Here is a 22,573-nt window from a genome sequence, read left to right on the forward strand (position 1 = left end):
TCTCTCTGTCTCAAATAAATAAATAAAATCTTTAAAAAAATAAAATAAAATAAAATAAAAAAAACCCTGATTTTAACCTTCTTTTAATGCATTTTTTATTGTTTTCTAAGTATAATTATATTTTTAACAATGCAATAATACTGAACATGTGATCTTATTTCTTGGCTTTTATACTTAATTACACATTGTGAGAATTTTTTAATGTGCATTTTCATATATACATCTATATTGTAAAGGTAATTCATATATTTTAAAAATTTAAACAAATTCAAAAGATTTAAAATAAAATAATTAGCCTGTTTTTACAAATAAAAAGACAATGATAACTTAAAAAAACAACAACAACTAAACTGCAAGGTCCTGGAGGCAATGACTCATGGTATTTTTTTATGTCCTATTTCCTTCTTGTAGTGCTTAGTACACTACCATGTATGGATACTTTACTCAAGACAGGTCAGGTGAGGTCTTGTTTCCATTAGAGGAAATTTTTCAATGAAGCTGGGAGATTTGTAGGTAAGGGCGTGATTTAATGACCTGGTGATTGTTTTAAAGGGTTTTCAATGGAGTAGGAAGTACTCATTAACACAGGAACTGTGAGAAGAGCAGTACCATACTGTGAGAACCACCTCAATACAGCACCATGATTTCCTTTTGTAAGTGATCTCTCCACCCAACGTGGAGCTCAAACTCATGACCCTGAGATCAAGAGTCACAAGTCCTACGGACTGAGCCAGCCAGCGCCCTGTGCACCATGATTTTTTATAACTGTTTATAGTCCCAGATGCTATATCAAAAATGCTTCTGCTTATTTATTTATTTTTAAAGAATTCTTTTTTTTTTTTTTTAAGATTTTATTTATCTGACAGAGAGAGACACAGGGAGAGAGGGAACACAAGCAGGGGGAGTGGGAGAGGGAGAAGCAGGCTCCCCGTGGAGCAGGGAGCCCGATGCGGGGCTCGATCCCAGGACCCTGGGATCATGACCTGAGCTGAAGGCAGACGCTTAACGACTGAGCCACCCAGGCGCCCCTGCTTCTACTTTTTTTTTTTTTTTTAAGATTTTATTTATTTATTTGACAGAGAGAGACAGCGAGAGTGGGAACACAAGCAGGGGGAGTGGGAGAGGGAGAAGCAGGCTTCCCGCCGAGCAGGGAGCCCGATGTGGGGCTCGATCCCAGGACCCCGGGATCATGACCTGAGCCGAAGGCAGACGTCCAACGACTGAGCCACCCAGGCGCCCCTCTACTTTTTTATTCAACATAGTACTGGAAGTCTGAGCCACAGAAATCAAACAAGAAAAAGAAAAGAAATGAAAGACATCCAAATTGGTCAGGAAAAAGTAAAACTTTCACTATATATTTTTTTTAAAGATTTTATTTATTTATTTGAGAGAGAGAGAATGAGAGAGAGAGGACACATGAGAGGGGATAGGGTCAGAGGACGAAGCAGACTCCCTGCCGAGCAGGGAGCCCAATGCAGGACTCGATCCCGGGACTCCAGGATCATGACCTGAGCCGAAGGCAGTCACTTAACCAACTGAGCCACCCAGGCGCCCTTTCACTATATTTTTAACAGATGTAAACTATTTATTGAATATTTGCCACCAAATTTTGTTAAATACATTATCTTGCAGCATATCACTTTCAAGGATTGATTATTTATTATTATTTATTGGGGGGAGAGAGAGAGAGCACAAGCAGAGGGAGAAGCAGGCTCCCAGCTGAGCAAGGAGTCCCAGGCAGGACTCAATCCCAGGACCCTGAGATCATGACCTGAGCCAAAGGCAGATGTTTAACAACTGAGCCACCCAGGCACCCTCTGCTTAAGATTCTTTCCCTCTCCCTCTCCCCCTCCCAAATAAATCTCTCAAATAAATAAATAAATAAATAAATTATCTTTTAAAAAACTTTCACTATTTTCAGAAGACACGATACTATATACAGAAAACTCCACCTAAAGTCCTAAAGACTCCACCAAAAACTACGATAAGTGATAAGTGAATTCAGTAAGGTCACAGGATTCAAAATCAATGTACAGAAATCCATTGCATTTCTACACACTAATAATGAAGTAGTAGAAAGATAAATTAAGAAAACAGGGTGCCTGGGTGGCTCAGTTGGTTAAGCGACTGCCTTTGGCTCAGGTCATGATCCTGGAGTCCCGGGATCGAGTCCCATATCGGGCTCCTTGCTCGGCGGGGGGTCTGCTTCTCCCTCTGACCCTCCCCCCTCTCATGTGCTCTCTCTCTCTCATTCTCTCTCTCAAATAAATAAATAAAATCTTTAAAAAAAAAAAAGAAAAGAAAACAATCCCATGTATAATTGCACCAAAAATAATAAAATACCTAGGAATAAACTCAACCAAAGAGATGAAAGACCTATACTCTGAAAACTATAAAACACTGATGAAAGAAATTGAAGACAACACAAACAAGTGGAAAGATAGTCCATGTTCATGGATTGGAAGAACAAATATTGTTAAAATGTCCATACTACTCAAAGCAATCTACGGATTTAATGCAATCCCTATCAAAATACCAACAGTATTTTTCACAGAACTAGAACAAATAATCCTAAAATTTGTATGGAATCACAAAAGACTCCAAATAGCCAAAGCAGTCTTAAAAAAAGAAAAAGCTGTAGGTAACGCAATCCCAGATTTCAAGATACACTACCAAGCGGTAGTAGTCAAAACAGTTCTGTGGTCGCACAAAAATAGACACACAGATCAATGGAACAGAATAGAGAGACCAGCAAATGACATATCCAATAAAGGGTTAGTATCCAAAATATATAAATAACTTATACAACCCGACACCAAAAGAACCCCCAAATAATCCAATTAAAAAATGGGCAGGAGATATGAACAGATGGCATGTGTCTCATGACAAGATGTTCAACATCACTCATCAGGGAAATTCAAATCAAAACCACAATGAAATAGCACCTCACAACTGTGAGAATGCCTAAAATCAAAAACACAAGAAACAAGTGTTGGTGAGGATGTGGAGAAAAAAGGAACCCTCTTACACTGTTGGTGGGAATGTAAGCTGGTGCAGCCACTGTGAAAAACAGTATGGAGCTTCCTCCAAAAAATTAAAATTAGAACTACCATGTGATCTAGTAATTCCACTACTGGATATTTACCCAAAGAATACCAAAACACTAATTCAAAAAGATACATGCAGGGAGCCTGGGTGGCTCAGTCCGTTATGTGTCTGCCTTTGGTTCAGGTCATGATCCCAGGGTCCTGGGACAGAGTCCCGAATCAGGCTCCCTGCTCAGAGGGGAGTCTGCTTCTCCCTCTGCCCCTCCCCCACCCCCACTCATGCTCCCTTGCTCACTTGCTCTCTCTCACAAAAACTAAAATATTTTTTTAAAAGATATATGCACACTTATTTTTATTGCAGCATTATTTACAATAGCCAAACTGTGGAAGCAGCCCAAGTGTCCACCAGTAGATGCATGGACAAAGAAGATGTGGTGTATATACACAATGGAATATTATTCAGCCATAAAAAAGAATGAAATCTTGTCATTTGCAACAACATGGATGGATCTAGAGAATATAATGCAAAGTAAAATAACCAGTCAGAGAAAGACAAACACCATACAAAACAAGTAAGGATGCCTGGGTGGTTCAGTCGGTTAAGCATCCAACTCAATTTTGGCTCAGGTCATGATCTCAGGGTCATGAGATGGAGCCCCTCATTGGGCTTCATGCTGGGCAGGGAGCCATCTTAAGATTTTCTCTCTCTCCTTCTGCTTCTGACACCCCCTGCCCCCCCGGTTAATTGCATGTGCACTCTCTAGCTCTAAAAAAAGGGGGGGGGGAGGAAAAAGGAAGAAAAAAAGGAGACAAACCAAAAACACTTTTTTTTTTTTTAAAGTAGGCTCCACGCCCAGTGTGGAGTTCAACACAGGGCTTGAACTCACATCCCTGAGACCAAGACCTGAGCTGAGATCAAGAGTAGGACGCTTAATGACTGAGCCACCCAGGCGCCCCCCAAAACACTCTTAACTGTAGAGAACAAACTGATGGTTCGCAGAGAGGAGGTGGGGGGGTGGAATAGGTGATGGGGATTAAGAGTGTATGTATCCTGATGCGCAATGAGTCATGTATAGAGTTGTTGAATCACTGTATTGTATGCCTGAAGCTAAGATAACACTGTATGTTAACTATACGGAGATTAATATTTTACAAAATGTTTCTGTTGATATTTTTGTTGCCTTGTCAGTTATTTCTGTCCCTCGTAATTCTGTGTGTTGAGAGGACAGGCGGGACAGTCAGAGAATCGATCTCGGTTTAAGATTTCTGCCTTCTCAGCAGTTTCTTAGGAAGAGGCAGCTTCAGACAGACCTCAGTCGGTCTCAGGAGACACTGTTCAGGAGAGAATACCAAGTGGTTGAAAGGAGGTCACCTCAAATCTCTGCATGTCCATGACAGCCCTGTCATCAGCATGGCAGCAGAGCGAGCTTTGGAGGCTGAGGTACGTTTTGTGAGAATGGGGGCCGGCGTGGCTACCTCTGGAGGCCACTCGTTTCTCTAAAATGACCACTCTCTACCTCTTCACTGCTATTCTTCTCAAGAGAACTCCATACTTACTGTTCCCACTTTCTTGCCTCCTTTGTGCTTTAGTCAAATGCGGTCTGGCCTCCAACATCCCTTTAAAACTGCTCCTGAGGTTGGCTCGTGACCTACTTGCTATATCCAATGGCTTTTCCTCATGGCTTATCTCCATGTCTCTGTAGAATTTAATATGGCTGACGACCTCCTTGTTTTTGAACTCTTCTCATTCGTTTTATATATATTTTTTAAATTTATTTTTATTTTTTTAAGTTTTTTTTTTTGGTGGGGGGAGAGAGAGAACACAAGCAGGGGGAGGGGCAGAGGCAGAGGGAGAAGCAGACTCCCCGCTGAGCAGGGAGCCCAATGCGGGGCTCGATCCCAGGACCCCAGGATCACGACCCGAGCCGAAGGCAGTCACTCAACCAACTAAGCCACCCAGGCGCCCTTATTTTTTTAAAGATTTAATTTATTTATTTGACAGAGAGAGACATAGCAAGAGCAGGAACACAAGCAGGGGGAGCAGGAGAGGGAGAAGCAGGCTTCCTGCTGAGCAGGGAGCCCGACATGGGGCTCGACGTGGGGCTCGATCCCAGAACCGTGGGATCATGACCTGAGCTGAAGGCAGATACTTAACGACTGAGCCACCCAGTTGCCCCAAGATTTTACATCTTAAAGTAATCTCTACACCCAGCATGAGGCTCGAACTTACAACCCTGAGAGGAAGAGTCACATGTTCTACCAACTGAGCCAGCCAGACACCCCTAAAGATTTTATTTTATTAATCTTTTTCTAAAGATTTTGTTTTTAAATAATCTCTACACCCAATGTACGGCTCGAACCTACAAGCTGGGATCATGAATTGTATGCTCTACCAACTGAGCCAGCCAGGCACCCTGTTAAATGCTTTTTTTGGTATCAATTGAGCAGATCATGTTCTTTTTCCTCCTTCATTGTATTAATGTAGGGCATTAATTACATTGATTTTCTTAAAACATCTTTGCATTCCTGGTTAACTCTTATTTGTTCATGGTGTATAATCCTTTTACTATGTTGCTGAATTTATTTATTGATTTATTTGAAGATTTTACTTTTTAAAAAGATTTTATGTATTTATTCATTCATTTAGAGAGTCAACAGGGGGAGGGGCTGAGGGAGAGGGAGAGAGAGAATCTCAGATAGACTCCCTCCGGATCGCAGAGCCAGAGGTGGGCCTTGATCTCACGACCCTGAGATCATGACCTGAACCGAAATCGAGAGTTGGGTATTTAACCCACTGAGCCACCCAGGCGCCCCTCTATGCTGTTGTATTTAGTTTGCTTATTATTTTGTTGAAGATTTTTGCACCTATTCATAAAAGATATTGACCTGTAGTTTTCTTGTCATGTCTTTGTCCAGCTTTGGTGTGCTAGGTAAATGAGGTAGGAAGTGTTCTCTCAGCTATTTTTTGGAAGAGTTTAAGAAGGATTGGTGTTAATTCTTGTACTATCTTTTTTTTCAAGTTCATTTGTAGTAGTCTCTACACCTAATGTGTGGCTTGAACTCACAACCCTGAGATCAAGAGCCTCATACTCCTCTGACTGAGCCAGCCAGGAATGCTATATTAATTCTTTTTTTCTTTATTTTTATTAAAAAAATTTTTTTTAAGATTTTATTTATTTATTTATTTGACAGAGATAGAGAGAGAACAAGTAGGCAGAGAGGCAGGCAGAGGGAGAGGGAGAAGCAGGCTCCCCGCCGAGCAGGGAGCCCGATGCGGGGCTCGATCCCAGGACCCTGGGATCATGACCTGAGCCGAAGGCAGCTGCTTAACCAACTGAGCCACCCAGGCGCCCCTATTTTTATTTTAAATTTTTAAATTAAATTTATTTTATTATTATTATTTATTAAATAGTAAATATTATTAAATATTATAAATATATTTATCTAATATATAATATATAATAATATAAAATAATAATATAAAATATAAATAATATTTATATGTTAAATATTATCTATTAAATTTATTATTTTATTAAATTTATTTTTAAAATAAATTTATTTTAAATTTATTATTTATTTTTTTAAAAAGCTTTTATTAATTTATTTGAGAGAGACAGAGATAGCAACAGAGAGCACGAGTGAGCACAAGCCAGGAGAGGGAGAAGCCGATTCCCTGCTGAGGAGGGAGCCTGACACTGGGCTTGATCCCAGGACCCCAGAATCATGACCTGAGCAGAAGGAAGACGCTTAACTGACTGAACCACCCAGGTGCCCCCAGTTTTTCTATTTCTTGAATCAGTTTTGGTAGTTTGCATGTGCTATGATCTGTTTCTACACACAACACTTCTGATACCAAATATGTTGTGTTCCCACACCAAATGATTTTCCAATTATCTATGGATAATTGGATATCTATGAGTATTCTGCAAATTAAGTTAATTCTGATACTACCCAGAGTTAGTACAGACCCATGATATGGAGGTTAAGGGCTCCGTTCCACAAGACTGTTCCCCACTTCAGATGCCAATTGCAAGTAGTGGGTCTCCAGGTTATCTACACTTCTGTCCAACTTGGCTGCATTTTTTGAATTACCACAGTTTTTTCAGGTTTAATAATTTGCTGTAGTAGGCTCACAGAATTCATGGAAACGCTTTGCTTATCCTTACTGGTTTATTATAAAGAATACAAACAACTAGATCAAGAAGCACATAAGGTAAATTCTGGAAGGGTCCCAACCACAGGAGCTTCTGACCCTGTGTGGTTTAGGGTATGCCACCCTCCTCCTGGCATGTGGATACATTCACCAACGTGGAATCTCTCTAAACCCCATTGTTTGGGGGGCACCTGGGTGGCTTAGTCAGTTGAGTACCCAACTCCTGATTTTGGCTCAGGTCATGGTCTCAGGGTTGTGAGATGGAGTCCGGAGTCGGGCATGGAGCCTGCTTAAGATTCTCTCCCTCTGCCCCTCCCCTTGCTCTCTCTCTCTCAAAAAGGGGGGGCGCCTGGCTGGCTCAGTTGGTTAAGCGTCTGCCTTCGGCTCAGGTCATGATCTCGGGGCCTGGGATGGAGCCCCGTGCCGTGCTCCCTGCTCAGTGGGGAACCTGCTTCTCCCTCTTCTTCTCCTTCTGCCCCTCCCCTCTGCTCATGTTCTCTCTCTCTCAGATAAATAAAATCTTTAAAAAAAAAATAGAAAGGCGCTTATTATAAATAACAGAAGCTTCTCACCAGTATCACTTTGGAAGTTTTGAGAGTTTTAGGAGCTCTGTTCCAGGAACCAAGGATAAAGGCCATATATATATATATATATATATATATATATATATATATTTTTTTTTTTTTTTTTACTATATCACAATATCACACTATGTTTCTAGGAATTTGTCCATTTGTTACCTGGTTTATTGGCGTACCATTGTTCAGAATGCTCATACTCCTTATTTCTGTAAGGTTTGTAGTCATGTCACCACTTTCATTTCTGATTTTATACTTTTTTTTTCCTGTATATTTGAAAGTTTTATTTTATTTTAATTTTTTAAATTCTTATGTTAATCCCCATACATTACATCATTAGTTTTAGATGTGATTTTATACTTTTTTTAAAAAGATTTATTAATTTGATTTTTTAAAAAAGATTTTATTTATTTGACAGAGAGAGAGAACACAAGCAGGGGGAGTGGGAGAGGGAGAAGCAGCCTAACGACTGAGCCACCCAGGCGCCCCCCAAAAAGATTTATTAATTTGAGAGAGCGAGCACGAGCAGGGTGAGGGACAGAGGGAATCTTCAAGCCGACTTCCTGCTGAGTGCAGAGCCCCACATGGGGCTCCATCTTACGACCCATGAGATCACGACATGAGCCAAAACCAGGAGTCAGATGCTTAACTGACTGAGCCACCCCACTGCCCCTATACTTTTTTTTTTTTTTTTTAAAGATTTTATTGTAGAGAGAGAGAGTGAGTGCAGGGGGCAGAGGGAGAGAGAGAATCCCAAGCAGAGTCTGCACCCAGCACAAGCCTGATGCAGGGCTCGATCCCACCACCCTGAGATCATGACCTGATCTGAAATCAAGAGTTGGACACTCAACTGAGTCACCAGGTGCCCCTTGTTTGATTTTAATTTTGAGGCTTTTTTTTTCTTCTTAATCTAATTAAAGGTTTTTCAATTTTGTTGATCTTTTCAAAGAACCAGCTTTTGTTTGGTAGATTTTTTTTTTTCCTACTCTCTATTTTATTTCCACTTTAATCTTTATTTCCTTCTGCTAATTTCGGGTTTAGTTTGTTCTTTTTGTAGTTCCTTAAGGTGTACAGTTAGGTTATTAATTTGAGATCTTTCTTTTCTAGTGTAGGCATTTACAGCTATAAATTTCCCTCTTAGCACTATTTTTGCTGCATCTCAGAAGTTTTGGTATATTGTGTTTTTGCTTTTATTCATCTCAAGGTATTTTTTAATTTCCCTTGTGATTTCTTCTTTGCCCCATTAGTTATTTAACAGTGTTATTTAATTTCCACATATTTATTAATTTTCCAGTTTTCTTTATTTCTAGTTTCAATCCATTGTGATAGGAAATGATATTTTGTACGATTTCAGTCTTTTAACATTTATTAAGACTTGTTTTGTAGCCTATCATATGGTCTCCAGTTCCTTAAATTACAGAGGAACATGATGTTTGCTGAAGGTCACATATTTACTTATAGAATTAGGCCTGGAAAACCTAGGTCTTTTCTCACTTTTACCATTAAATTTGATAAGTATGTTTAAAGTGTAAAGGGGCTTAGTTTAAAATGCAATAAGGAGCCACCCAGTCTCCTTAGCTGGCTCTTCTGCTTTCACATATCTCGTAAAAGTAGCTATTCTTCAAGGTTTGTTTGGTCTTCTACCTGCACATATTCTCCAGTTGCTTCCATGGCAGCCTCCTTTCAGTTTGGAATGCCAGTCCCCTTTTCCAATTCCATGCTGGTAATTTCTATGTGGGTGATCTGTGAGAACCTTAGAACTAACATGTGCTAAAAGGAATTCATGTCATTCTGTGCAGTACATCAGCAACTTTCCCTACCAATCCTATTTTTTGTTAATGGTACTACCACTCATTATCCCAGTGACTCAGGGTGGGAAGATGGAAAGTCTATTTTAATTTTTGTTTCTCCTCACAAAATCACATCTGATCAGCTACAATTTTTTTTTTCTTCAAGATGTTACTTTTTAAGTAATCTCTACACTCAATGTGGGGCTTGAACTCACAACCCTGATGTCAAGAGGCACATGTTCTACCAACTGAGCCAGATGCCCCAGCTACAAACTCTTGCAGCTTTTCTCTGAGTACTATTCCTATTTGTCCTTTCCTTCCCATTTTCACTGCAACCATGTATTCCTTTTACCTGTATTATTGTAGCCTGATAGTTTAATTTCTTTTTTAATCATGGCTGTGCAATCTTTTTCGTTTGTTTAGTTTTTATTTCATCATCATACATGTAACTCTGCAATCCAACTAGACTTGGAGGGGAGTAAGGAAAATATGTAATCCATAGAACTGCAGTGAGAGCACAAAGATTATAGAATATTTCAACCAGATGGGTGTGAAAGAGGTGCTCTCCTGAGCCACAGAAGGAATGGTGTGGTAGTTAAAACACAAGTCAAATTTATTAGATTTGTTCCCAGTCAGCAATGGTGATCTTCTTGCTGATCTTGCCATTTCTGGACCCAGAGCTCTCCATGGCTTCCACGATATTCATGCCCTCTTTCACCTTGCCAAAGACCATGTGTTTGCCATCCATCCATTCTCTCAATCTTGGCGGTGCAGACGAAAAACTTTGTGTTGGGTCCTGCATTTGCCACGCACAGATGCCAGAACCCATATGCTTCAGGATGAAATTCTCGTCATCAGATTTCTCCCCATAGACGGACTTGTCAGCACAGCCATTGATGGCCTGTGAAGCCACCACCCTGGCGCATACAACCCCAATAATCCTGAGAAAGCAGGAATCTTTATAACCAAATCCTTTCTTCCCAGTGCTCAGAGCACGGAAGTTTCCTGCTGTTTTTGGAACTTTGTCTGCAAACGGCTTGAAGGAGAGGGGGCCCAAGGGATCCCCATGCACAGCGCTGTGGAAGAACGTGGTGTCCGTGTCCGTGTCTGGGCCGCAAGGTGGCTCTGCAGGGCCTGCTGTGCAGTCTTTATTAATCTATTCAAAGTGTATCTATGATGGCATCCTCCGTGCAAAATCATAGAAACGTAACTCCCTTGTGCCCACGGCATAAGGTGCAAACTTCTTAGCTCACTATCCAAGGCTCTTCATAATTTGGTTCCAAACTAGTTTTTTTTAAAGATTTTTTTTTTTTTTTTTGAGAGAGTGAGAATGAGAGAGAGTACATGAGAGGGGGGAGGGTCAGAGGGAGAAGCAGGCTCCCCGCCGAGCAGGGAGCCCGATGCGGGACTCGATCCCGGGACTCCAGGATCATGACCCGAGCTGAAGGCAGTCGCTCAACCAACTGAGCCACCCAGGCGCCCCGGTTCCAAACTAGTTTTTTAAAGTAGGCTCCTCGAACTCAGGACTCAGGATCCAGAGTTGCATGCTCTACAGACCGAGCCAACCAGCAGGCCCCAGTCTACTTTTTATTCCACATCTATCGCACAGCCCACCAGATAGTTGTAATCTAACCTGATCTTCAGTCTTGCAACCAATACTTTATCGAGTACAAGTTGCTGGGAATCCATTGGGAAGCAAAACAGGCCAGGTTCTTCCCCAGTTCTGCCTCCTCGATCTCGATTAAGCTTGGTGCCACTCTTCCACACCTTGCACTCCAGACTAGACTTCTCTAACAACTTCCTTGTTCCTATCCATGGTGGGCCTAGGGTGGAAAAGAGGCTAAAAGGGAGGAGAAAAGGATTGCGAAGTGCAAGGCTGAGCTGAGGTGTGAGAGCTGCGAGGCCCTTTTTCCTTACCACTTATAGCAGACCCCCACTCTACCCCGTGTCTAAATGGTATGAAAAGGCCCAGGACTGGGCTCGGCTGAGAAAACGGGCAAGGTAGGAGAAAAGTTGGTTTCAGTGAGGAAGGCCTGCCATTACAAAAACCGTTACAGCTCTCTCTGCCCGCAGGTCTAGGCGTGGGCCCTCGGTCACAGCCCGGGATCCCTCGCTCACTCTCTTCAGGAGCGGTCCAGGCGGCTCCCCCCCCCCATCCCCTCTCTCTCGGGGCTGCTCTCCCTCCCAGCCGTCGCAGTTCCCGCCTCAGCCCTCCAACGCCCGCCCAGCCCAGGGAGGAGGGACGTCTAGCTGGTTCCAGCCTCTTCGGGCTCTGGGCTCCCGGACCCGCCCCCCCGCGCCAGTTGCCAGGGAGCGGTTGCCATAGAGCTGAGCAGTTGTCCGCGTGCGCAGGCGGAAGTCCCGGATTGAGGCGCCGCCATTTTTGCTGCCCGGACACGGAGCGAGAGGCTGAGAGAGTCGGAGACGCTATCCGCTTCCATCCGTCGCGCAGACCCTGCCGGAGCCGCTGCCGCTATGGATGATCGGGAGGATCTGGTGTACCAGGCGAAGCTGGCCGAGCAGGCTGAGCGATACGACGGTGAGTTGGGGGGGCAACAGGGGGCTGGAATTCTCGGACCCTCTGCCGCCGCCCACAGAGGCCGGGAGCAGGAGACAAAATGGCGGCATCGTCTCCGAGCCCGGTCGGGAACGTGGATTCGGGAAGTAGGAAATGGCATGTGGGCTCCCGGATCGGTGGGAGGCCCCAGGCCCGGGAATTTGACCCCTTTGGCGTCCTTCGCTGCAGACACCCGCGGGCCAGGAGGCCGAGGCGAAAGGGTGGAGGAGTTGGTTGTAAAATGGCGGCTGGGGGGAGGGCGAGTCCCGGGGCGGGGGAGGGGGAGGAGATGGCGGGTGCTATCTGCGGACGAGCGATCCCCAGGGGAGCTTCTGGGCCATCTTGGGATGCGGAGAACAATTGGGTGGGGTGATGGGGGGAAGAAACACCCGCCACATGGGGGAGAGTAGCACCAGGAGCTGCAGCGCGGGCGCCTCTCAGGGAAATATGGCGGGTGGGGGCGGTGGCTTTTCCCCGGAGGCCCAATGTGGGGCGGCGGCTGTGGAGTCTCACAAAGGAGAATCCTTGCGAGCGGAGGGCTTCTTGGGTTTGTGGTGGAGGGCAGTCTTGGATGAGGGTTGGGGAAGGACAGAGTGGGAATCACTGCGGTTCATCCTTGAGCGGAGGCCAGCTGAGATGCTGCGATCGGGATTTCCTTTCTGTAGGCCGGCACACCTTGTGTTGAGGGGTTTTTTAGGCTTTACGTTCAACCTCGCCTTCTTCTGGGGAAGTCTAGGAAAACCTCACTCACCGTCCCTTTCCTCGGACTTCTCCTGGAGAGCTCGAAGTTCTTGTAATCATTTTCTGGCACCGTTAGCTGGGGGTTCTGGTGGATAGAGCTTTGAACAGGAAACAAGGAGACCCTGACTCTCAGTCCCTCGAATGCCCGTGCCTCAGTTTACCAGTTTGTAAAAACGTTGATTTTCCTGTTGACACGCACCATTATGACAAATGGAAAGACCTGTGGGAAAATAAAGTTATTTCAAATAACGTTTAGTAACTGCCTTTTGGTCGACTCCCCGGGATCGGAATGCGTGTTTGTACTCCATTGAGGATCTTAACCTATCCCAAGCTCTCACCTTTTGGATTTTGAACATAGGGCATCCCGGAAGATCCTATTTTCTTTTTTCTATTGTAAATAAATGGCTTTGGGTACAGATTTGAACAGTTCTTTGTTCATTGCTTCTTTGCCCCTCAAGGTTCTTCATTTCTTCAGAACTTGATCGAAATGTCCATTGTGTCCATTTAGTTATTCTCAGGCTGCTTTTTAAAAATTGCCCCTCACTCCTTTCATTTTGGACCTAGGTACTTGAATTACCCCCATATCCGTTAAACTGTAGTATTATAAAAACAAAAATTCTTAAGTGTGGCTTCTGTGCTTTTAATGCTCTCTAGCGTGAGACAAGGTTGGAATCCAGTGCCATCGATCTTCAGATTTTTTCGTAATTACTGAATGTTTTGTAGGGCCCTTGCTTTCCTTGAATGCCAGGTTGGTCATGTGAATAGCCTCAGGGGTAGTCCCAGTGTATCATCATACATTTAGGATTCAGGAATTTGAAAATTAGGAAAAAAAGGCCAGGAACTCAAATCGAAGAAAGGTGTAGTGCACTAATTTCGTTCTGTAAATCCTTCAATGTCTCTTTATTGAACAAAAGTCTGGGGAGGGGGAGGGAAATAAGATGGGGAAGTACAGCTCAAGGTCAGATTTGTCTTTATTTCAGTGTTTAAAAGTGAAACAATGTAGGTGTGCTGGTAGTGGAAGTTCTTTTTCTTTCCCCCCCTATGCAACCAATGGGTTCCTCTTTTAATCTATTAGTGTCCTTGGGAGGAAACTTGAAATTATACTTGAATGCTTCCTGGTCATAAGAATTTAGGCTTTGAGTAAACTTGCTATGATAACCAAAAAGGATGTGGAGGAGGTTTTGTTTTTGTTTCTTTTTTTTAATTTGTTTTAAAAACTGAATTTGGAAGCTCATGGTTGTAGCTTTCCAGTAAGTGACGGTTTAGTAGTAATATTTTGGATTTGGGTGCTGAGGAATTTTAATGAAAGCCCTTATTGGTTATTCAGCAGAGCACTATCTAGAGAGAGCCACATCGTTAAACGTTTTAAACGTTTAACAAACGTTTTGTCTCCTTCAGGATAGAGAGTGGGAGGGAAATAGGATCTACCAGGTGGGGAGGAACTCCAGTGACTGTTGGGCACAGGACAGGGAGGAATTTATTGGAAAGGAAGAAAAGGAAGGCAGTCATCAGGAATCAGCCTTTACCTGTGTCCACTCTTTTACTGGGTACAGTAGTTCAGTTTTGTTTGTGGTGACTAAAATTCCCCATAGTTTTAGTCACCGAACAATAAGTGGTGTGGGGAGTGGAAGAAAGGAAAAGTGAGTTTGAATGATTCGGATTTGGGTACTTGAATGTAAGTACTGGCTTTTCTTGTTCCTGCAGTGTCTTATTTTGCATACCCTGTTGAACTTCTTTGTAGCATTATTTAGTTATATCCTGGGGAATTGGAATCAGTTTATATGGATAATTTAATGGTACTAGAGGAAGAGCTAAGCTGTGTTGAGGAAAAGGACACTTGTGGGTTGCAGATAGGAAATATTGAAGTTTGGGGCTAGGACTGTTCACCCTGAAGATTAAATTAAGTCAGAAGTCTAAGGAATAGTTTTTATAACATTTGTAGCTGTTTGAGTCAAATCTATTACCTTTTAGCATTCCTGAACCAGGTCTTACCCTCCCATATATATGAACCACACTAGTAAAGAGAAGAGATGATTTCACATTTTTCAGAGTGGAGGGGTCAGCATAAAGTACATTTGGGTTTGTGAGGTAGTTGCTCGCTTTGTCCTTTCCTTACCTTTTCCCTGTGATGATTGATTCCACGTGGGGTAAGAGTAAAGTTTTGATGGTCACTTTTGATCATTCATTCTGTGAATGCATCAATACTAGGAATGCATCTATTCTAGTCACTTGAGAGCTGTCCTTTTTTTTTTTTTTTTAAGATTTTATTTAACAGAGAGAGACAGCGAGAGAGGGAGCACAAGTAGGGGGAGTGGGAGAGGGAGAAGCAGGCTTCCCGCTGAGCAGGGAGCCCGATGTGGGGCTCGATCCCAGGACCCTGGGATCATGACCTGAGCCGAAGGCAGATGCGTAACGACTGAGCTACCCAGGCGCCCCGAGAGCTGTCCTTTTTAAAACACCAGGGCCTCATCTCTCTAGCTTATTCTGGTAGTCCGTGAAGGGTGGGGACATGTTTTGAAATAACTCCTTAATACATGTTAGGAAAAAAATGGGTAAATAGTAAATTAACTTTATAGATTTATTTATTTTAGAGAGGGAGTGAGAGCAAGGCATGAGCAGAGGGAGAGGGGGACAGAGAATCCTAAGCAGGCTCCACGCCCATCGAGAAGTCTGGTGCCGGGCTCGATCTCACGACCCTGAGATCATGATCTGAGCCGAAACCAAGAGCCCGTTGCTTAACCACGACTGAGCCAGCCAGGCACCCTAGGAAATTAACTTTAGTAATGAGTTTAAAACAGGTTGCTATCAGATCTTTTACTTAGGCTAGTAATTTTTATTACTGCTTTTTCAGTTAATGGAGTCAACTTTATTGTATATATTTTTTCTCCTGCTTAAACATAAGCAGAATTGGGTAATGCAATGCTTTTAGTCTTCATATTTAAAGCAGATGCTCTCTTGTGTTTAGAGTTTTACTTTTAGTATTTTTTTTTTTTTAAGTAAACCACCACATGTGGTTCTTGAACTCACCGACCCCAAGATCAAGAGTCACATGGCCCATCACCTGAGCCAGCCAGGTGCCCCTACTTTAGACTTTTATACAATATTGTGCATAGTGGGCAAATTTCTGTTTTTTTTTTTTTTTTTTTTTTTAAGATTTTATTTATTTGTGAGAGAGAGAATGAGAGACAGAGAGCATGAGAGGGAGGAGGGTCAGAGGGAGAAGCAGACTCCGTGCTGAGCAGGGAGCCCGATGCGGGACTCAATCCAGGGACTCCAGGATCATGACCTGAGCCGAAGGCAGTCGCTTAACCAACTGAGCCACTCAGGCGCCCAAATTTCAGTTTATCTTGCTGGCTTTCCAAACTATGGAATATAATGAAATCATTGTAATCTGAGATGACGGGAGTAAATTCTTACTACTGTGGACATTCCTCGGCATCCTTTTCACCTTTATATGAAAAGGTCTCAATTTGAATTCTGGTAAGAGGTAGAACACATAGTCTGAGCAAAATTTGGATTCAGTAAGTCAAGAAAACACATTGAAAGTTTATACAAACAAGCAGGCTTTTCATAATTACCTAATGGCTTGGTCAAGGGAATATGAAATATTTAAAAAATTTCCTGACTTTCACCTGGTATAGCAAGTGAATTTTCAGTCTGGTAACTTAATGCACGTAATTTTACAAATGAGTTACCAATACTTTTAAGAAGTTGATCTGAAAGCCTAATTTTTTTTTTTATAAGACTTTCTTGTAAAGTCTTCTTGACTTTATTTTTTTTTTTAAGATTTTATTTATTTATTTGTCAGAGAGAGAGACAGAACACAAGCAGGGGGAGAGGCAGGCAGAGGGAGAAGCAGGCTCCCTGCTGAGCAAAGAGCCCGATGTGGGACTCGATCCCAGGACTCTGGGATCATGCCCTGAGCCGAAGGCAGCCGCTTAACCGACTGAGCCACCCAGGCGTCCCTGAAAGCCTAATTTTTTAAAAAGAGGCCTGTAAGGCTGATTTTGCAGCAGTTTTTTTTTTATGTTATGTTTGTGTGTATTTAATCAGTAATGACAGGAGTAGGGTAAAGGTTAAATTTTTAAACTATGTAGTGCCACATTTACATAGAACTTCACTCACAAACCACTTTCACAAACATTTTTTACTTATTTCACGTATCAGTGAACTAGATAATGTTACTTCCATTTTATGGTTCAGGAAAGTGAATTTGAGATTTAATGATTTTTTTTTCCTCTACCACATGACTGGTTGGCTAGTAAATGGCAAAGCCAGAACTTGTCTGGCGACTTTTAGACCAGTACTCCTATTTCTCCTAAGCCATTCACAAAAGACCTATGTGTAACTAAGTAAGGTGGTACCTTGGGGGGCGGGGGGAGTGTGCTATTTCTTTAGCAGTTACTTCAAATAATATGTCTTGGTGTTTATGACTGGTATCCATCATAAATAGTAGATAAAATACCTTCATGCTTTTGTAAGGAAACCTCGTGCTTTCAAAACAACCCCATTTTGGGGTACCTGGCTGCCTCAGAAGAGCATGTGACTCTTGATCTTGGGGTCTTGAGTTCAAGCCCCATGTTGGGTTACTAAAAAAAATAGTCTTAAAAAAAAATCCCATCTCAAGGCACAGTGAAAGAAGTTAAGATTTTTTTATTTATTTGAGACAGAGAGAATGAGAGAGAGAGAGCACATGAGAGGGGGGAGGGTCAGAGGCAGAAGCAGGCTCCCTGCTGAGCAGGGAGCCCGATGCGGGACTCGATCCCGGGACTCCAGGATCATGACCTGAGCCGAAGGCAGTCGCTTAACCAACTGAGCCACCCAGGCGCCCCACAGTGAAAGAAGTTAGAATGAGGGATTTTAGGTAATCTCAAAATGTGTTTGCATACTGTTTCCTTGGTTTGTCATGATGTTTGTGCTGGGGTGTGGCTAATGCCATGCATTTCTGCAAATGCTTTTTTAAAAGCAATCCCCCCACCCCCACTTTTGTCTTGGTGGATGCAGCCTTTTAGTTGATGTAGTCAGAACACTTTTAGGAGGGGGAAAGGTTGGCAAGTAATTTGCAAATGTTCCAAATATTAGCCTAGATAGCCGTTAAACAGAATCCATTAAGGGGTAATGAGGAACAGCAACAAAAAGTTATGTCTACTATTTCTGAAATGGTTGGTTAACAGTTTGATACAGTTAAATACCGATGTACCCTAGATGACAAATTGGTTTGCCAACATAATTCTATGGTTTGAGCTCATTAACTAACTATTCATGTTAATGAGGTTACATAATAATAACTGGGTCATAATAACTGTCATAATAATTAAAGGGTCATCCAAATCAGGATGCCTTGAAACGAAGGGGTACCAATTCATGATAGTGCTGGGACAGTAAGCATAAACTATGATTATCCTGAGCTGCAAACTTGCCTTATGGTTATCATACTTAACACCATTTGTTCTACTCATCTCATTTAGATACATACAAAAGTTTTTAAGCTTTGTCCATCCCCTCTACCACAGAGGTATCTTAGATTTAAGTCCCTTTCTTTCTGAAATGAAGTCAACATTTGGCAGAACATAAGAAATCAAAGGCAGAGTGAAAGATTTCCTCCTTCCCTCTCTGCCAATTGGGAACTTGAAAAGTCAAGGATAATGGTAGTTGCTGAAAATAGAGCTTGTTGGCATACCAACTAGTCAACCTGACTGATAGTGTCAGAGCCAAGTATGTTGGTTTTATGTATGTCTACCTTGAGCTACATCAGTGTTCAAAAATACTTAGATGTTAGCAGCAGTGTTTGTCCCTAAGCTCAGAACTTTTTTCCCCAAATACGTTTTTACAGTCTCATCCATACCTTGTTAGGACTATTCTGTTTAGAACACTGAATTCTGTTTAGTTTAGAAACATGGCCATGATCCTGGTTTATCTTGTTTGAAATTTACCCTCTTGCCTGCTAATTTACAGGGTGGTTATGAAATTACAGGGTTTAGTAAAGGGCAGAGTATAATACTTGCCAGATAATATTATTTGTTGTGAAAAATACCTTTTTTCCAGTATGAAAGATGAAGTAAATGTTTTGCTGCTGATATACTGTGGTCATATTAGAAGATGACCTACCTTTTTTGAGTTATTCCTAGCAAGCGTGCTCTTGTGGTTTTAGTTTCCAAATTAGATTTGCATAAAGAAAAACTAGTTCTCAAAATAAAATCCTTAATTGTAACTCAGATCTGAAAATTTGCATATCCCGAAAGTGAAGGTGGCTAACTTATTCCCAAGCAATATAATCTATAATTTGGCCATGTTGAGCTGCTATGTAGTTCTTTTGGTATTAATTTCAGGTTAATATTCAGGAGAATATGACTGTCTCCTTGGCAAATATAACACATGTGGATTTGGAATGAAAGGTTCCATAGAATAAAAATATAAAGTAATTCAGGGTTAAAATATTTTCTTTAGCAGTCTCAGATTACTGACTAGGAACATAATGATACTACCTATAACCAGTTTTGTGAATCGTGATTCTAAAGGCTTAGGATAAGCCTTGGGCAGTGAATGGGTTCTAATTAATAGAATGCTACCAATTAATACTACTTAATCCTTGGTGGTTAGTCATTTGAGGTCTTTGGAGGACCTTGGAATGGTTATTGAGAACACCTTTGTGTTGTAGAAATGTGTCCTACTTAAGAATTTGTGTGATTGATTTTGATTAATTGATTTTATAAAAAAGATTTTATTTGAGGGGGAGGGGCAGAGGGACAAATAGACTCCCCACTGAGGGAGGAGCCCGACCCTGAGATCATGACCTGAGCTGGTCAGATGCTTAACTGACTGAGCCACCCAGGCACCCCTTAATTTTTTTTTTTTTTTATTTTGGTAATAGGTTAAATTTTAAGTAGTAAAACTTTATGAAAGTATTACCATGAAAATTTCAAAACATTGTGTGCTCTTTGACTAGAAAATATCACTGACAGTTATGATAACTGTTTTTAGGTTTTCCAAAAGGAATTCATTAATGAAATTTTGACTTCTTTCTCACAACTTTAAAACGGCTGAAAAAAAATTTTTTTTTTTTTTTAAAGATTTTATTTATTTGACAGAGACACAGGGAACACAATCAGAGGGAGTGGGAGAGGGAGAAGCAGGCTTCCCGTGGAACAGGGAGCCCGATGTGGGGCTTGATCTCAGGACCCTGGGATCATGACCTGAGCCGAAGGCAGACGCTTAACGACTGAGCCACCCAGGCACCCTGAAATTTTTTTTTTATTATTTTTTTTATTTTTTTATTTATTCATGAGAGTCAGAGAGAGAGCGAGAGAGGCAGCGGCAGAGGGAGAAGCAGGCTCCCCGCCTAGCAGGGAGCCTGATGCGGGACTCGATCCCAGGATCCTGGCATCATGACCTGAGCCGAAGGCAGACGCTTAACCATCTGAGCCACCCAGGCGTCCCGGCACCCTGAAATTTTGTTGAGGATTTCTTGTCTGTTCAGAGACTTAGGAAAAGTCACATTGGTAATAAATACGAATAAATAGTGTAATCTCTGTCTTAAACTGTATCAGTACAAAGGTTATTTCTGGTCATCTTTTTTTCCCAGATGTATTTTTTTATTTTTATGTATTTTTTATTTTTTTTAAGATTTTATATATTTGACAGAGACACAGAGAGAGAGGGAACACAAGCAGGGGGAGTGGGAGAGGGAGACGCAGGCTCCCTGCCAATCAGGGAGCCCGATGTGGGGTTCGATCCCAGGACTCTGGGATCATGACCTGAGCTGAAGGCAGATGCTTAACCATCTGAGCCACCCAGGCGCCCCAACCCCGATGTATTCTAAAACAAAATTTTAATGTTTCTTGTTTGTGTCTTCTAATTCTATAGGAATTATGAGAAGAAGTTTAGACCTTGAGCTCTTTTTTCCTTTCCCCCCCAATATATCAGTGTCTTAGGTCACTTACCTTGCCAATCTCACTTTCTACCTCTATTTTCTTTGCACCTCATCTTTTTGGTTCTGCCACAGTTAAACATGTTTGGTTGCCTGAGGGAATATCCTCTTAAACTCTAGAAGGAGAAATCTCCTGCTTTAATGGAGGAAGAGGGAATTCCCCACCTCCCCCAATATTGAGACTGATAGGAGAGAGGTACTGTTTTGCAGTCATAATTACAGAATCTGGGTAGGTTATCTTGTTTTCTACCTAACAATCTAATTGGAAGGTCTTTAGAAGGCTTAAACAAAATTTTTTCCCGTTTCTAGGGGAGATAGGAGTTAATTTTACAGTGAGAGGTACTTCTGTTTAGGCTGGTACCAGAAGAAAAGAAATAGTATGTGCCTGAATGTCAAGATTATTGTTTTTTTGAAAAGCCTTAGTATTTAGAGTATTAAAAGTAAGTACCAAAGGCATTTGACAAATACATATTGAGATCCAACTATGTACCAGGCACTGTTCTAGACACTTGGAATTCATCATTAAACAAAATAGACAAAAGGTCTCTTCAAGGAGCTTATATTGTAGTGAATGTATAAATAGTTTTAGAATTATTCTTGTTAGTATGTGTAATTGAGTTAATTTGAATTAGTAACAACAGTGGTGTTGACCATAATGCACTATATATACCTAATGCTGGTCCCTGTCCCATATCACAGACTATAGAAGACTACAAGTGTGCTTTCTTTTCCTTCCTTTTTTTTTTTTTTTTTTTTTTTTAAGTAGGCTCCACGCCCAGCATGGAGCCCAGCATGGGGCTTGAACCTCAAGACCTGAGTGGAGATCAAGAGTTGGATGCTTAACTGACTGAGGCACCCAGGCGCCCCTTAAATGTACTTTTTTTTTTTTTTTTAAGATTTTATTATTTATTTATTTGGGAGAGAGAATGAGACAGAGAGAGAGAGGATCAGAGGGAGAAGCAGACTCCCCGCCGAGCAGGGAGCCCGATGCGGGACTCGATCCAGGGACTCTAGGATCATGACCTGAGCTGAAGGCAGTCGCTTAACCAACTGAGCCACCCAGGCGCCCTTAAATGTACTTTCTTTATTGACTACTATTGTCAAGTGGTGCTAACAAATTGAAAAGCTTTTAAAAAATTTTCATTGACTATATGATTATAAAACTCTATACCATTTATTATTAACAACTGTATGCCAGGTGCTTACCATTTCTCTCAATCCTCAATTAAAAAAACCCTGCAAAGTAGATATACCACCCATTTTACAGGTAAGGATTAAGAACTTTAGGAAAAGGTGACAGGTAATGGGTAACATCACTGGGATGGATCTCTCACTCCCAGGCTGATAAGACTGCCATACTTGTATGTAAACATTAAACTGCTTGAAGCTCTATTTCTGTTCCTTAGATTTTAATTTTATAACTTAAAAGTTGCTTTGAACTTAATGTCTCTCTGTTTAGCATTTTCTTTCATATGAAGGAGACAGAAGGGTATGTAGGTTGAGTATATTTTCCGGTGGAGAGGCAACAAGAGACAGAACAAACACTGGACCAGAAGTCATTAAATTTGGGGGGGGGGGGTCTGTAATGTCCAGACTTGACCTCAATTACTCTCCCTTTAGACATGTTACTTTCAGGGCCTGTTTTTCCCATCTGTATAATAAGAGATTTCTGAAAGTTATTTTATGAATTTGCGGGCTGATTTTTTTTTTTTTCCTACTCCAGCCAACTTAGCTACTGGTTCGTGGAATAGAAAACTCCCATTCTCCAAATTTGCAT

The 22,573-nt window shown here is 41.8% G+C and overlaps 2 protein-coding genes across 16 annotated transcripts in view; both read left to right on the top strand.

The window, feature by feature from the left end:
* CRK (CRK proto-oncogene, adaptor protein) overlaps positions 1–12,110 on the top strand; it is a 61,995-nt gene extending 49,885 nt beyond the window's left edge. For 4 of the 13 annotated variants that reach the window (XM_064582057.1, XM_064582066.1, XM_064582064.1 and 1 more), the window contains 3 exons: positions 3,409–3,619; positions 4,237–4,488; positions 11,645–12,110. The gene's annotated coding sequence lies outside the window, so the exon portion shown is untranslated. Of the gene's footprint in view, positions 1–3,408; positions 3,620–4,236; positions 4,489–6,639; positions 6,819–11,644 lie in introns of all 13 variants that reach the window. The other 9 variants (XM_064582063.1, XM_064582060.1, XM_064582067.1 and 6 more) reach the window with 7 other exon arrangements.
* YWHAE (tyrosine 3-monooxygenase/tryptophan 5-monooxygenase activation protein epsilon) overlaps positions 11,716–22,573 on the top strand; it is a 53,893-nt gene continuing 43,035 nt past the window's right edge. Inside the window, exon 1 of one of the 3 annotated variants that reach the window (XM_045889589.3) lies at positions 11,716–12,110. In XM_045889589.3, coding sequence (XP_045745545.1) covers positions 12,047–12,110 — 64 coding nt within the window. In that variant the 5' untranslated portion in view covers positions 11,716–12,046. The remainder of the gene's footprint in view (positions 12,111–22,573) is intronic. The other 2 variants (XM_064582070.1, XM_064582069.1) reach the window with 2 other exon arrangements.

This window comes from Mirounga angustirostris, unplaced genomic scaffold (assembly GCF_029215605.1).
Source record: "Mirounga angustirostris isolate CCGP_5_RB_7025 unplaced genomic scaffold, mMirAng1.0.hap1 SCAF_17, whole genome shotgun sequence".
Lineage (NCBI taxonomy): Eukaryota > Metazoa > Chordata > Mammalia > Carnivora > Phocidae > Mirounga > Mirounga angustirostris.